The sequence below is a fragment of the Periplaneta americana genome, chromosome 2, assembly GCF_040183065.1.
Source record: "Periplaneta americana isolate PAMFEO1 chromosome 2, P.americana_PAMFEO1_priV1, whole genome shotgun sequence".
NCBI classification, from domain to species: domain Eukaryota; kingdom Metazoa; phylum Arthropoda; class Insecta; order Blattodea; family Blattidae; genus Periplaneta; species Periplaneta americana.
Window position 1 is genome coordinate 1,014,141 of NC_091118.1, and position 13,813 is coordinate 1,027,953.

A 13,813-nucleotide genomic window follows, 5' to 3' on the forward strand; every position below is an offset into this window, starting at 1 on the left:
ATAAGGTACGTCCATTATATTTTTTGTTTAGTTTGATTAAAATGTACCAATATTTAACGTACATAGTCATTTTTTTTATAATTTTAAGTCCATATTTAATTCCATATTTTGGTAAAAATCCATATTTAATTCCATATTTTGGTAAAAATAACTACATATATATTTACATATTTCATATATTTTTAGTCCATATAAATCCGTTCCCTGGTAATTAATTAACCCATTTATGTGTAAGTGTAGGTCTATTTTAAAAGTGTGCAAGGGCAATGAGAACGATTTGTTGGAGCAGTGTCTGCTAGATGTCAGATCTTTTTGGAATTTATAAAATTGACAATTTTTGCTCACTACCCCATATTATTATATTTAAAAGTTGAAAATTACTTGCAAGTTGATGATTGTAACAATATCTAGATAAGTATTACTAAATATCAAGTTTAGAACATTGATTAGGCCTATTAATTGGGTAAAAATAACACCCCACACGAGTACCAATGTTAGAAAGCACTGTGCGATTTCCTAAGAGTTAATAATCATAAACAACATACCGGTAATGAACTTATTACAAATAATTTTATTTTAAGTTTAATTATTTTAATTAATACTACCCTGCACTGTTCGTGTTAGAGCTATACATTAAAACTGGATCATACATAAATGAGAGAAGTACATGTAAAGTTAATAAAATAATGTAGGCTCCTGTAACTATTCTGTTTGTAATTAATAGTATAACTAAAAAAATATTGTTACTGCGTAAGAATTGAGTGGAAAATACTTATACATTAATATATATTCACAGTAATATGAAAATGTGAAGATCTCGGGGGAATATATAAAATAGTTATAAAACATATATTCAGACTTAATATGAAAACAAAATGTCAGATTCATGATTATATTATTATAATGCCGCTAATAACTTTGCAACACATCATCACTTTGAAAAAAATAATATTGAACAAAATATCACGAAAAAATAATCAAATACCACCGCCCGATTGCTGTTATTGTATCATGCGCATGCGTAAACCCACGACGTAGAGGAGAAAATATCAGTCGCAGACGTTGCAACAGTCACAGAGTACTGAATACGGAGCAGATTTCGATAGCGATATTTTGTCACAGATATTTCGCGTCATCAGTCACAGGTTTATCTGTGACAAAAAAATACCTGTGACAAAATATCGGTTTGTGAAATCTCGGCCATCTCTATAAGCAACGGTGTGAACAATAGATACTATATGCATGTAACCATTACATGATGGCAACATACCTCTCGAATTTCGGTGAATCAACAACACTCTGCACTCTATATATTTATTCTGTGGGACTAAAACCAAATCAAGTGTTCTTCACTAGAGTGAATTTAATTTGGGTAATAAATATGTCAAATTAAAACTATTAGTTTTTAATCCCCAAACACAAAAAGAAACTTAAATTTTTGTGAATGATAATTACAGAAAATTAAATACTATCTCTTTGGACCAATAAAAATAATTTAGCAACACCAAATGCAATTTATAAAATTCAGTGAAAAAGATCCTTATACGATCCCATTTTGTCAATAGCAATCTATTATAAACACACAAGGAAATTCTTTAACTATATGACATGTAAGAATTAAAGAATTTTACAGTGTCAAACTGATATTTTTAGGTCATGAATTTAAATTATGAACCTCACCTTCTCTCTTTTGGTGGCACAGAACTGGATCCAGTCCAAGTACACATTACAGAAACTATTGCGAGTGATTCCAGAAGCGCGAAAATCAAAATCCTCATCAATATTCATGTTAAATACAGGATCGAGATCTACGAAGTTTTTATCAAGCATCGGTTGCAGTGCTTCAAGTATGGTTGGAGAATTCAGCCATTCATCCAGACGTGAGGAGCGAACAGCATAAAATATAATACTCTGCAACAAATTATAATTTGTATAACAACAGTATAATATAAACCACAAATTGACATTCATAGATCCATTGACATAGCTAACAGCATACTATTTGGATGCAAAATGGCAAATGGAGAGTATCCAAACGCTGGAGCATTAGCAACCGGCAATTTACATTCATATCACTATGAGAACTAAAGCTTTGAAACATGTTAACTAAGATTTGTTTCTATGTACTGCATTAAATTAAGTCGAACAGTTCAGTCAATAGATTTCTATTTTCCATTTTGCATACTTACCTTTACATAATAGGTGATGAGAACTTTGCGAAAATCGAAAACTTGTAACATTGAAATGGCACTATTGTCTGAAATACTGTAGCCTTCAAGGACATATTTTGTAGCTGTCACTTCCCATGCAAGCCAGCGTTGGCTGAATGCTGCATTCATACTGAGCATGTGCGGCAAGTGGCCTGGTTCACAACAGCAACAACCTAAGTAACAACAATTATTGATGCACATTAACTTACACCTTCGATGCTTATCATCAGACCTGGGGCCTATTCCACAACTGTATGGTGTTATACATTACAAGTAAATTCTCTAGTAAGTAGTACAAATACTAAGTTTCTGTTCCACAAAAGACTTTTCTACAGTAGTACTTTACCACTTCATATTTACATATCACCAGTGAAGTTCCGTGATTGTGTTCCACAAAAGTAATAGTACTGTATTTGTAATTTGCTAGTGAATTGTCACGTATTCTAATACATACATGTACTAAAGCGATTTAAATACATTTCATAATATTAAGATATATTTTGATAAATATGTTGTACAGAATATATTTTCTTGCTTCCATTTCCTTCAAAAGAAACAATTTAATCCCGTTTGACATCATTTCAATAATTTTGCGGTGTTTGGAATTTCGTGACAATTAAGTTTCGTGGGTGAACATCGTTACTAATGGCATCTTTTGGTAATATGAGAAACTGTCACGGAGCATTATGCGGGGATCGCGGAAAAACATGGTGATATTAATGAAGTAAATCTTTCATTATTAAAGAACTAAACTAAAATAACACTGCAGCGTTGCGAAATTCATAGAACATTACAGCACTATCAATCTTTGCTCTACAACGTACCTTAAAATACATTATGATTAAAGAGACAAACAACTGGAAAAATCATATTTAAAAAAAAAATTACTCCCAAACTAAATGCAGCATGTTTTGGTAGATCTATGCAAGAGATAGTAAATATTAATACCTTAAAAACAATATACTTTGCATACTTTCACTTAGTAATGAGTTTTAGAATAATATTCTGGGGAAATTCTACAGACAGTAACAGTAACTTATATTCCTACTACAAAAAACCATCATGGCGACGAATGTAGACGTGTGTTGATCTAGTGCTGTTGTAACAGTGAAATTGATAGTCCGTGGAACTCTAGTGTAGGCAAAGTGTTTTGTTTTTGTAAGTACATTTCAAGTTGTAGTTCTGTAAATATTAGTATCATAGGAGATATTATAATTGTGAAATGAGATTCGAAACATGTGAATAGAACGCAGTGAACGCCATCAAGTTCATGCGCACGGCTGACGGATCGCTGCTTGTACGTAGTTGGGATCCAGTACTCACTGTGCTGAAAGCCATCCACGTGCATCAGGAGGAAGAAGCTATACGCTTGCATCGGAGAAAGGCCGTATCACTGAAACTTTTGTTTTTGAAGAAGGCGTAACAACTGTTGCAGTGCCTAGTGAAATACCTTATAAGTGCATATATGTGTATAACTATATGGTTCTAATCTTATGAGGGACAGCAGAGGATCAAGATGGCCGCGAGTATAGATGTTGAAACACTTTTTCGCTCTGCAGAAAATGAAATACAGAAAATTTTTGAAGTATTAAATAAAGATAAAAGAGGTGACAAAAAGTGGTGTGAAACTGTGGTAAACTCTGTGAATACTGTGAAAGAGACTTTAGTGCTGTTTAGAGACAGATTAGTAAGCAGAGAAGAGGTACTTGCTGCAAAACCTTGTTCTCCTTCCATTAGTTATGCAGATACTGTCTCACCAAAACCAAGATATTCAAAGAATGTTGTTCTTGTTACTCCTAAGACTCCAGATTCTGTGACAGACTCGTCACAAACACTGCAATTGGTTCGTAGTGTGACCGAAAAGGAAATGCATGTTGGAGTAAATGCTATTAAAAAGGTTAGAAATAAAGGCGTATTGATAGAACTTCGCAGTGAAAGTGAGTGCAGTGACTTTGTTAAGAATGTGGAGAACAATAACAGCAACTTGTGTGCCAAAATACCGAATAAGTGGGATCCGCGATTCATAATCCATGGAATGGAGGGAACAGTGTCAGCCGACGAATTGGTAGACAACATTCTTTCACAGAATCCTCATGTGAAGCAGTGTATGGCGGACCCGACGCAACGGTTGGAGCTACAGTTTCTCAAGAAGTCAAGAGATGGCAGCACCCAATATGCGGTGATCAAGTCGTCACCAGGTATCTACCATGCCGCGATAAGCGGAGGAAGGTTATACATAGGCTATAGTAGATGTCGAGTGCAAGACTATACTCCTGTCCGTCGTTGTTACAACTGCTCAGGGTACGGCCATATAAGTATGGATTGCAAGTCTGCAAAGAGATGCCCTCAATGTGCAGAGGAACATAGCATTACAGACTGCGCCAATACGAAGACAACATGTGCCAACTGCTTACAGTTCAATACTAAAATGGCGGGAAGGCCTTATTTTCAACCGAACTCCACCGATCATCCTGCAAACTCACGCGAATGTCCAGCATTTAAGAAAATAATAGAGATTATAAGATCCAAAACCAACTATGGCTGAGTTGGTAATCTATCAACAGAATCTTCATAGATCAGTTATTCCCACTCAAGAATTGCTTATAAATGCTGGTCTTCATAATACAACTAACACAAATTACGGCGAAACAAAAATAATGTGTGTGCAAGAACCCAACACAAGAAATAACACTGTTGTTGGATTTGGCAATCAATATAACACATTTTTCTCCAGTAGAGACGGACAGCGAATCAGAGCAGCCATAGTTACTAACTCCAAGTCAGGCTTAAAAATTGAACAGCATTGCTCTTCCGATTACGTCGTAATATGTGTGCCATTCTCTAGTCTAAATATATACATATGTAATATATACGCCGATCCAGAATGTGACTTTGATGCCTTTCTAGATAATCTAGACTTGATACTTTCGGAAATCAAACTGTTTCCCTTCATCATTACAGGAGATTTCAATGCCAAACACCAAGCATGGGGCGGTGACATTAATGATCAAAAGGGAAGAAAATTCTTTGATTTCTGCTGCGCACACAGCTTACACATTCTTAATCAAGGCACCACGCCAACCTTTACCCGGGGAGATTCCTCAAGCTTCATCGACATTAGTGTTTGCAACTCTCTGCTCCTTCCCTTCATTGCAGAATGGTTTATCAGCGACGCAGAAACATTATCAGACCACCGCCTAATAATAACCAAGATAAGACCTTCGAGAGGCCAGCGGACCATAAATAATGAAATCTACCTCACTAGAAAGTATAAAACTCAAAATGTTAAATGGGATCACTTCGAGCAAGCTGCCGGAAACGTTTTAGCACCCATAGTTGGGAAAATACAAAAGTGTAACTCTGAAAAAGACGTTAATGATGCTGTTGAAGAACTTACGACACACATAAGGCGTCTATGTGATTCACATCTACCTAAGCTCTCTAATTCTCACGTTAAAAACCACTGGTGGACACAAAAATTAACCATCCTCAGGAAAAGATTACTGGCATACAAGAGGCGACTCAAAAGAACAAAATGTGCTCTCCTACGTGAAATATACAAAGGTCACTACTACACTATGAAAGAAGACTACAGAAGATCCCTTGTAGAAGCCAAAATTCAGAGTTGGAAGCAGTTCTGCTTAAATAATAGTGCTCATAACCCATGGAACTTGGTCTACAAAATGTGCAGGAAACCTGAAAATCTTAACAACACCCTGACAACAATAGAATGTGGAAACCATTACACTATCACGCCCGAAGAAACTGCTGATGTCCTTTTGGAAGCATTTTTTCCCAGCGACACGATCGACAACACACAACAGATTATGATACGCCAGAAATCAAACACACTTCCCAACACGAACGATGATACACCGTTTAGTATAAAAGAAGTGGAAAGAATAATTTTAAAACAAAACGATCGGAAAGCTCCAGGAATAGACGCCATATCAGCAAATATAATAAAACACGTCCACTACAAATTACCCACATTATTTCTGAACTTATACAACAAATGTCTATATATTGGAGTCTTTCCGAATGCATGGAAAGTTGCAACAGTCAAAGTAATACCAAAACTCAATATATTGAAGAACAAACACACAGCAAGTACGTTGCGACCTATAAGTCTGATACCAGTAATGGGAAAGATTTTAGAGAAGCTAATAATAGATAGAGTTATGTTTCAGTTGTACAGTAACAATCTTCTACATGATAATCAGTTTGGTTTCACACCAAGGCGGTCGACAGAAGATGCTATATTTACAGTTATTAGCTGGATAAAAGAAACGTTCAGCCAGAGATCGACAGGCTTACTCATCTCTCTTGACATATCTGGAGCGTTCAACAATGCGTGGTGGCCCAAAATTCTGGTACAGTTGCAGTCCATGAATTGTCACAGAAATGTCTTCAAAGTAATCAAAAGCTATTTCACCAACAGACAAGCGCAGCTTACGTTATGCGGTTCCAAAACAACTAGAGATGTTACACGAGGTTGCCCACAAGGATCGTGCTGTAGCCCTGGGTTCTGGGTAATTTTGTATGACGACATTCTGAGACAACGTCTACCAGACAGTTGTACCCTTGTTGCATACGCAGATGATGTTATGCTGCTGGTAAGGGGAAAAACTTCGCTTAATGTAGCCCGTGATGCAGAATCAGCTCTGAACTTACTCTATAACTGGGGCTGCGAGAACAAACTCAGTTTTAACCCCTCAAAAACGGTGGCATTGCTGGTCTCTAGAAAACGTAATGTCGAGGAACCGATTGTGTGCATGAATGGGGAACAGATTCAAATGACCGATAAGTTACCTTATCTTGGCATTGTCTTAGACAAAAAAATTACGTTTCGAGCGCATTTTGACTCCCTTCTAATCAAAGCCAACAAGCTACTTACAGGGCTTTCTATAGCAGCAAGACCCTCCTGGGGTCTCAACTCAGCAATTCTTAAAACTATATATCGGAGTGCAGTTGAACCAATGATTTTATATTGTGCCTCTACTTTTCACGATGTACTTACCAAGAAATGGGCTCAGAAGAAATTTGCACAAATTCAACGTGGATTTGCATTAAAAATCTCAAGAGCATACCGCACCGTTTCCACGGACGCTGCGTTAATTCTGGCTGGCATAGAACCCCTACATTTGACAGGAATATTTCGAGGAAAATTAACTAACATCAAAAAAGGACGTTTACACTTCAATTCCGACACCACAGAAGAAGTTGAACTCCCAGCTCATTTCCTGGCTTGTGGACACCCTGCACTATACGCCCGCTCGGTTCGACCTCACTGCCCACGTCAACACGACCTCCACATCTATACCGATGGATCACGTTTCGTCAGAAATGAAGAGTCATGTACTCTTGTTGGTTGCGCTTTCGTTGTTTACGATAGAGACTCTGAAATATCCTACAAACAGTATGGTCTCTCACCAGAGTGCACAATATTCCAGGCGGAACTCCTAGCACTGAAGAAAGCAACAGAATGGAGTGTAAATAGACCGTGTAATGTACGAATTTTATGTGATTCTCAAGCAGCACTCGCAGCAATTGACGATAAATATAACCTCAATCCAATTGCGGCTGGTATTAGGGAAACTTTGTTACTATGTAAGCAACATGTATGTTTCGATTGGGTACGTGGTCATGTAGGGAACACAGGAAACGAAAGAGCAGATCATCTAGCCAAGATGGCCGCAATTTCGGAAACAGAACACGCATACTCTAAACAACCCCTCTCTTATGTAAAAATGCAAATGAAGGTGGACATCTTAAATGACTGGAATGCAATGTGGTTAAATAGTACAAATGGTCAAATCACAAAATCACTATATTTTCCCACAGTTAAAGATAGACTAACCGTAAAGAATTATGAACCATCTTACATATCCACGCAATTTATGACTGGACACGGAAAATTTAATTCATATTTTGAACGTTTCAAAATTGACAACCCAAATGGCTCTTCATGTCCCTGTGAACACCCCACACAAACAGTCGACCACCTGTTATTCCAGTGCCCACTACAAGAACGCAAGAGATACCGGCTAGAAACCCACCTTAGCATATGCGATACAACTTTCTCACCACCAATTACAAAAGTTCTTCTGAAGCAATGTTGCATAAAGGAATTTCACATATTTATTACAGGTGTATTTAAGACCTTGTAGAAATAACAGTATTTAGTAACAGTGTCCTATTTATTCTTTTGCAGCCAAATTTGTAACTTTTAAAAGTATGGTTATCATGTTGAAGTGTACGTGTTGTAAAGGATGCTTGATTTGTTGTGTATGTGAGTCATAGTTATGGGATGCTTGATTGTGTTTGTGTGACTACTGTGTATTAATTTATGATGTATGTTAGGGAAAGTTGCTTAATTGTGTTATAGAGTACCGCTATAAGAAATGTTTTGTTTATGTGTTGTAACTGTTTTCTGTATGACTCAATTGATGACTGATGTTTGATTTGCAATCGCAATGTTTAAAATACGGAATGTTTAGGTCTTATTTCCATTGTATAAGCTAATTTATATTCTTTTCAATTTGTTTTATGCTTAGGCCTATTTTTTGTGTAAAACTATAGCCCTAGCATACATATGTAAAATAGGGCTACCCCCCATTGGAGATACAATAATAATAATAATACAAAAAAGATTACTTAGAATAATAGTAGGTGCCAAATCATTTTCAAAAAAACTACAAACCATGCCCATGGCTTGTTAGTATATTTTTTCATTAATAAACTTCCTTGTATGTAATTGTGAAAACTTTGTAACTAATGCAACAGATCATAGCATAAATAGGTCTACTCGTCAAAAAAAATTACTTTCATATTCAATTGGCAAGTTTATCATGCTATCAAAAATGAGTGCATTATATGGCAGTAAAAAATTTTAATAGCCTCCCTATGGATATAAAAAAATCAAATTCAAAACATAAGATTATTTAAGGCCAAATTAAAAAGTACCTAATTTCTCATGCCTTCTATTCTGTAGGTGAATTTATGACATTCAACAATCTTGCATGAACATTCCTGTCTTGTTTAAGTATCAATACTATCCCCTTGTGTTGTACTGTATATTGTAAAACTCTTCTTTATTATTTCAACTAGACTGTGACTAAAATTAAGATTTTGTAGTACTATTAGGATTTTTTTACATGTTCCACATTCCAGCTGTGAAGCGATGTATGAATACCATATAAATACAATATAATAACCTAATTCGATGAATGAAATAAAAAGATAAACTGTTTAATGTTATGACGTGATATGTTTATTGATATGACGTCATTTGTAGCGATTCATTGGTAATGTATGAAACACTGTAATTCTTTTGTGGAACAGAAAGATACAATTCCATACTTTACAACATCTTTCATCAGTAATTTTTAACTTTGTGGAATAGGCCCCTGGGGAGTTTTCAGATTCAAACTCAAATGAAGATAATAAATTTCTGAAAGTGATAAAAATAATTTTGAAAGAGGAAACCAAGCTTCAACTCTTCTAAATGATAAAAATGATTAGTGCAGCTTCCTCCAGAAACAGAGAAAAGCCCAGTTGATCAATGCCATACAATTATGTTCTGTAGCATTTACTCTTCATTTATTACTCATATCAAAATTTGTTTTTATTTTTACCCACCATCCTATTACAGGATAAAATAAATTCCACCTTACAGGTGCTTCATTTGTTCATCTGACATAGAACACATGAGGTAAGAGAGATATTAGCTGACAGTATCAGGAGGCACTGGAAGTCCACACCTAAATGCATGTTCCTTTTAAGATAAATGTATTATTTTCATTTGCTTTTTTTCTACATAAAAACGATTCTTAAATAGAGGGAATAACTTAATGTAAAATGATTTTCAATGGTTCACATATGCGATCAAATTACGTCTTTCCTCATAGTAAAGCAAACTTATGGCAATGTGCATCAACCTCAGTTAAAAATGTAGTAACCATGGGTTATGAAACCATGGTTAAAATGCAATTTGAGTCCACCATTTACAATTACTGGTCATTTACACATAGTCAGCTGACACCTCGTTTAACTAAATGGAAGATTTAAAATTCTAAAGAATCCTAAAACATGGGTTGAAAAAATCTAATTTTTAGTTTTTTAAAACCTAAATATATGGGCTGTGATAATGAAATATATTAAAATTATTTTCTCCCAAAAAATGTTCAAGGAAAAAGCGTCCAAATATCTTCTAAGCTGACAAACATGGTCCAGTAATCCCTCTGTATCTGCGGGAGATATCCAAAACTAACCACAGATATGCAAAACTGCAGATAACAGTGAACCTATAAAGAAGCCTTTTTTTCGTTAACATACATATATAGTGAAACCCCAATAATACACACCCATTTGTTACGCTATTCTGCATTATATGCCCTTGGTGAATATAATAGACTGGAATGCAACCCTTGAGTACCTGCAAGACTACTGTATTCAGAGCCTGTCCTTCTTGCTGGCAGTTTTAAATCGCATTATCAATGAAGACTTGACAAAGTGGAAGTGGAAGCAGTAGATATTCCAACTCCTTCTTGCAACAAATCCTTTGCCGCGGTTTCTGTGATTCGTAGATTTATTAATGTTTCTAGTAGCCAAATTACTGATATCACTTCAGATTTAAATTGTGCGGAAAATACAAATTATTCATAGTACTGGATTAAGTGCAAGACAGAAAACAATTTTTGACTTTGTTTAATAAAGGGGCACTTTGATAAGACAGTGTACTTGTTCTGACATTTTCTGAAAGGAAAGAAAATAAAATAACCTTTTATCCTGCATAATTACAGTATTTAATCCTTAAATTTTTTCAACAAAAATTTATGTTGATTCATTACCTTTGTGTCAAAATTTAAAAAATCCAAAAATGACCCACTCTCGCTAATATGTAGTCCCATTTATGCATTTTTATGCGGTCCCTTGAAGAGCATCTTAATGAGGTTTCATGCGTATGATAAAGTTTAATTTGATAAATTAGAAGCAATCAGACATTAAGAGAAGCAAATAATAATACAAAATAATAATAAATACGTTGTACATTATTACACTTGTGAAAACAAGCACTTGCTGTCTCTCTTGTTTCAATGTAATTAATGCACCAGTTTTGAGAATACTTTCCACATACTCAACTTGTGAATTAATTAGTTAAAAATTGATACAAATAGTACAGCTAGTCTCAAATACATTTTAACATACATTTCTTAAAAAAAAAATACCTTAGTCTATTATAAGGTGTAATTAAATTTTTAGATTAAGACACTAGGCACTAAAATATATTTTTAAAAATTTCGCAGAGATTAACTGCAGACAACTGAAACTGTGGACACAGATTCTGCAGATAAGAGGGGATTACTGTATACAGAATCATCACTCAATCAATTTTGTGTTACAGCAGTAAAATATGGACTATACGAAAAGTAGATGATAATCAACTTACGACAGCCAAAATTAAGTCTATTAAAACTAAAACTGCACTATGATTATTGCTAAACCATATGTGTAATGAAAATATAGAAGAACTGAAAATGGAAACTATACTTCAGTACAGTCAAAATTACAGGAATGGAGGTAGGGATATTCAAAGACTAGAACATCTTTTAAGTGTCACCATTAATTAAATTTTTTCCTACAGTTTAGAGGCTGCAGATAACATCTAAAATTTAAATTATGGTTTATTTAACGACACTCGCAACTGCAGAGGTTATATCAGCATCACCGGTGTGCCGGAATTTTTGTCCCGCAGGAGTTCTTTTACATGCCAGTAAATCTACTAACATGAGCCTGTCGCATTTAAACACACTTAAATGCCATCGACCTCAGCCGGGATCGAACCTGCAACCTCGAGCATAGAATGCCAGCGCTATACCAACTGCGCTACCGAGGGCGACAATAACATCTAAAAACATAGTTACAGACCATATGAAACCACCGAAGTTTAAAAGTTAAGAAGGACGAGGGAGAAGAGAACAAGACGATGATGAGAGTATTGGGGTGGTCAAAAATAAACTTAGAGACTCTGATAATATCACACATTTTACGACCATATCTCATCCCCTGACAGAAAGACAATAGATGCCTGCCTGTGTGTTTCAAAATTACTGGACTGATTTTATTTACATTCAATGCTTGTAAGCCAATTTATCCACGTAAGTAACTTTTTCGACTCACCATCATTTTCATCTACTCCTTCAGAGATGGCTTCAACTTCTCGTTGCTGACAGTAGGTTCCACGAAATTCAAGGCCACGCATCTGAAAAGTTACTAATCCATTTCCAAGTTCAATTATGTGAACTAGGCAGTTGAGGTAGTCTGATGCCAACACAAAACAATCTCCTTGTGTAACTGGTCCCCATCGTCCTACAGACAAGAAAAATTAACTACGTATTAAAATATTACCAAGAAGAGTTTAACAAAACCAATTTATTTCAGGATATTCTGGAAAAAGTTAAATTAAAATTATTGATAATAATTTCAAGCATTTTTAAAAGTTCAATATACATGTATGTGTGTGTAATAATTTTGTAACTACTGTAATGCACAATGAGACGACAAGCCAAAATCTCTCACTGAAAATTCTATTAATTTTTCTTGATTCTGATTCACTTTATAACACTTTCAATATTTAAAATAAGATTAAAATTTAAAACTTAAAAACTTCAATATGTTAAAATATATTTTATACATTACCTTTCTAATTACAGTAAAATCCAGTTTTAACATTCCTGTTTTTAAGGAATAATCTGTCAAGTCCCAACCAAATTACCATAAGAATAATGTAATTAATTCCCACTTTTAAGGAAACCAGTTCAAGGAAAATCCCAGTTTTAATTCAAGTGGATTCTGTGATAATGAAGCCTGAAATATCAAATCGACTTCCAATAATCAATAGTACCAGCATAATTCTTTATGGTCTTGCTTTGCGTTGTTTTCACACAGTGGTTGCTTTACTTGCTTTGTACTCGTGAGTTGTGTGAATCCTGTTTCCAAGCATTTTTGTTAGTTTATGCATCGTTATAATGGTGATTAAACGGAAGAAATTAACTATCGGACGGAAAGTGAAAATAATAAGGGATGTCGAGATTAATCCTCAAATAATACTATTGCATATGGCTAAAAGGAATGGTTTGCTAACTACATCATTATGGGGAATAATGAAGAACGAAGACATTTTCAATGTTGAATTTCAGTGTCATTTGGATTCAACCAAACAGAAAATCATTCATGCCTCACCATTTAAAGAATTAGAAAATATTACAATGAAATGTATTGTAAATAATAGTTGTAGGCCTACTTAAATAATTATAATGTTTGGTATATAACACACATATTAGTACTAATTATTGCCTTTCCTTTTACCATTTTATGTAAACCCCTTTTAAGGAAAACACTCCCATTTAAAGAAAAGAAAAGTAATCCCTCAGAGATTTGTTAAAAAGAGCTTCTACGGTATATTTTAACACAATGAACTTTTAAAGTTTCTAAGTTTCAAACTTTTATCATATTCTAAATACGAAAATTCTATGTTGGTGTTGAATTCTTTAGTGAGATGAAGGCGAGAATTCGCCACAGATTGCCTGACATGTGCCTTA

General features: G+C 34.9%; 2 protein-coding genes across 3 annotated transcripts in view; one reads left to right on the forward strand and one right to left on the reverse strand.

Moving 5' to 3' along the window:
• LOC138711727 (pecanex-like protein 1) overlaps nucleotides 1-13,813 on the reverse strand; it is a 165,111-nt gene that overhangs the window by 113,725 nt on the left and 37,573 nt on the right. Inside the window, exons 6-8 of the mRNA XM_069842889.1 lie at nucleotides 12,393-12,581; nucleotides 2,190-2,383; nucleotides 1,681-1,911 (exon numbers count right to left, since the gene is read on the reverse strand). Of these exons, the coding sequence (XP_069698990.1) occupies nucleotides 1,681-1,911; nucleotides 2,190-2,383; nucleotides 12,393-12,581 (614 nt within the window). The remainder of the gene's footprint in view (nucleotides 1-1,680; nucleotides 1,912-2,189; nucleotides 2,384-12,392; nucleotides 12,582-13,813) is intronic.
• Nucleotides 1,200-13,813, forward strand: part of LOC138711716 (uncharacterized) — a 36,174-nt gene continuing 23,560 nt past the window's right edge. The window contains exon 1 of one of the 2 annotated variants that reach the window (XR_011335432.1): nucleotides 1,200-1,372. Coding sequence is in view for 1 of the 2 variants with exons in the window: in XM_069842873.1 (XP_069698974.1) it covers nucleotides 3,727-4,408 (682 nt within the window). In the remaining variant the exon portion in view is untranslated. Of the gene's footprint in view, nucleotides 1,373-3,433; nucleotides 4,409-13,813 lie in introns of those variants that run through there. The other variant, XM_069842873.1, reaches the window with a different exon arrangement.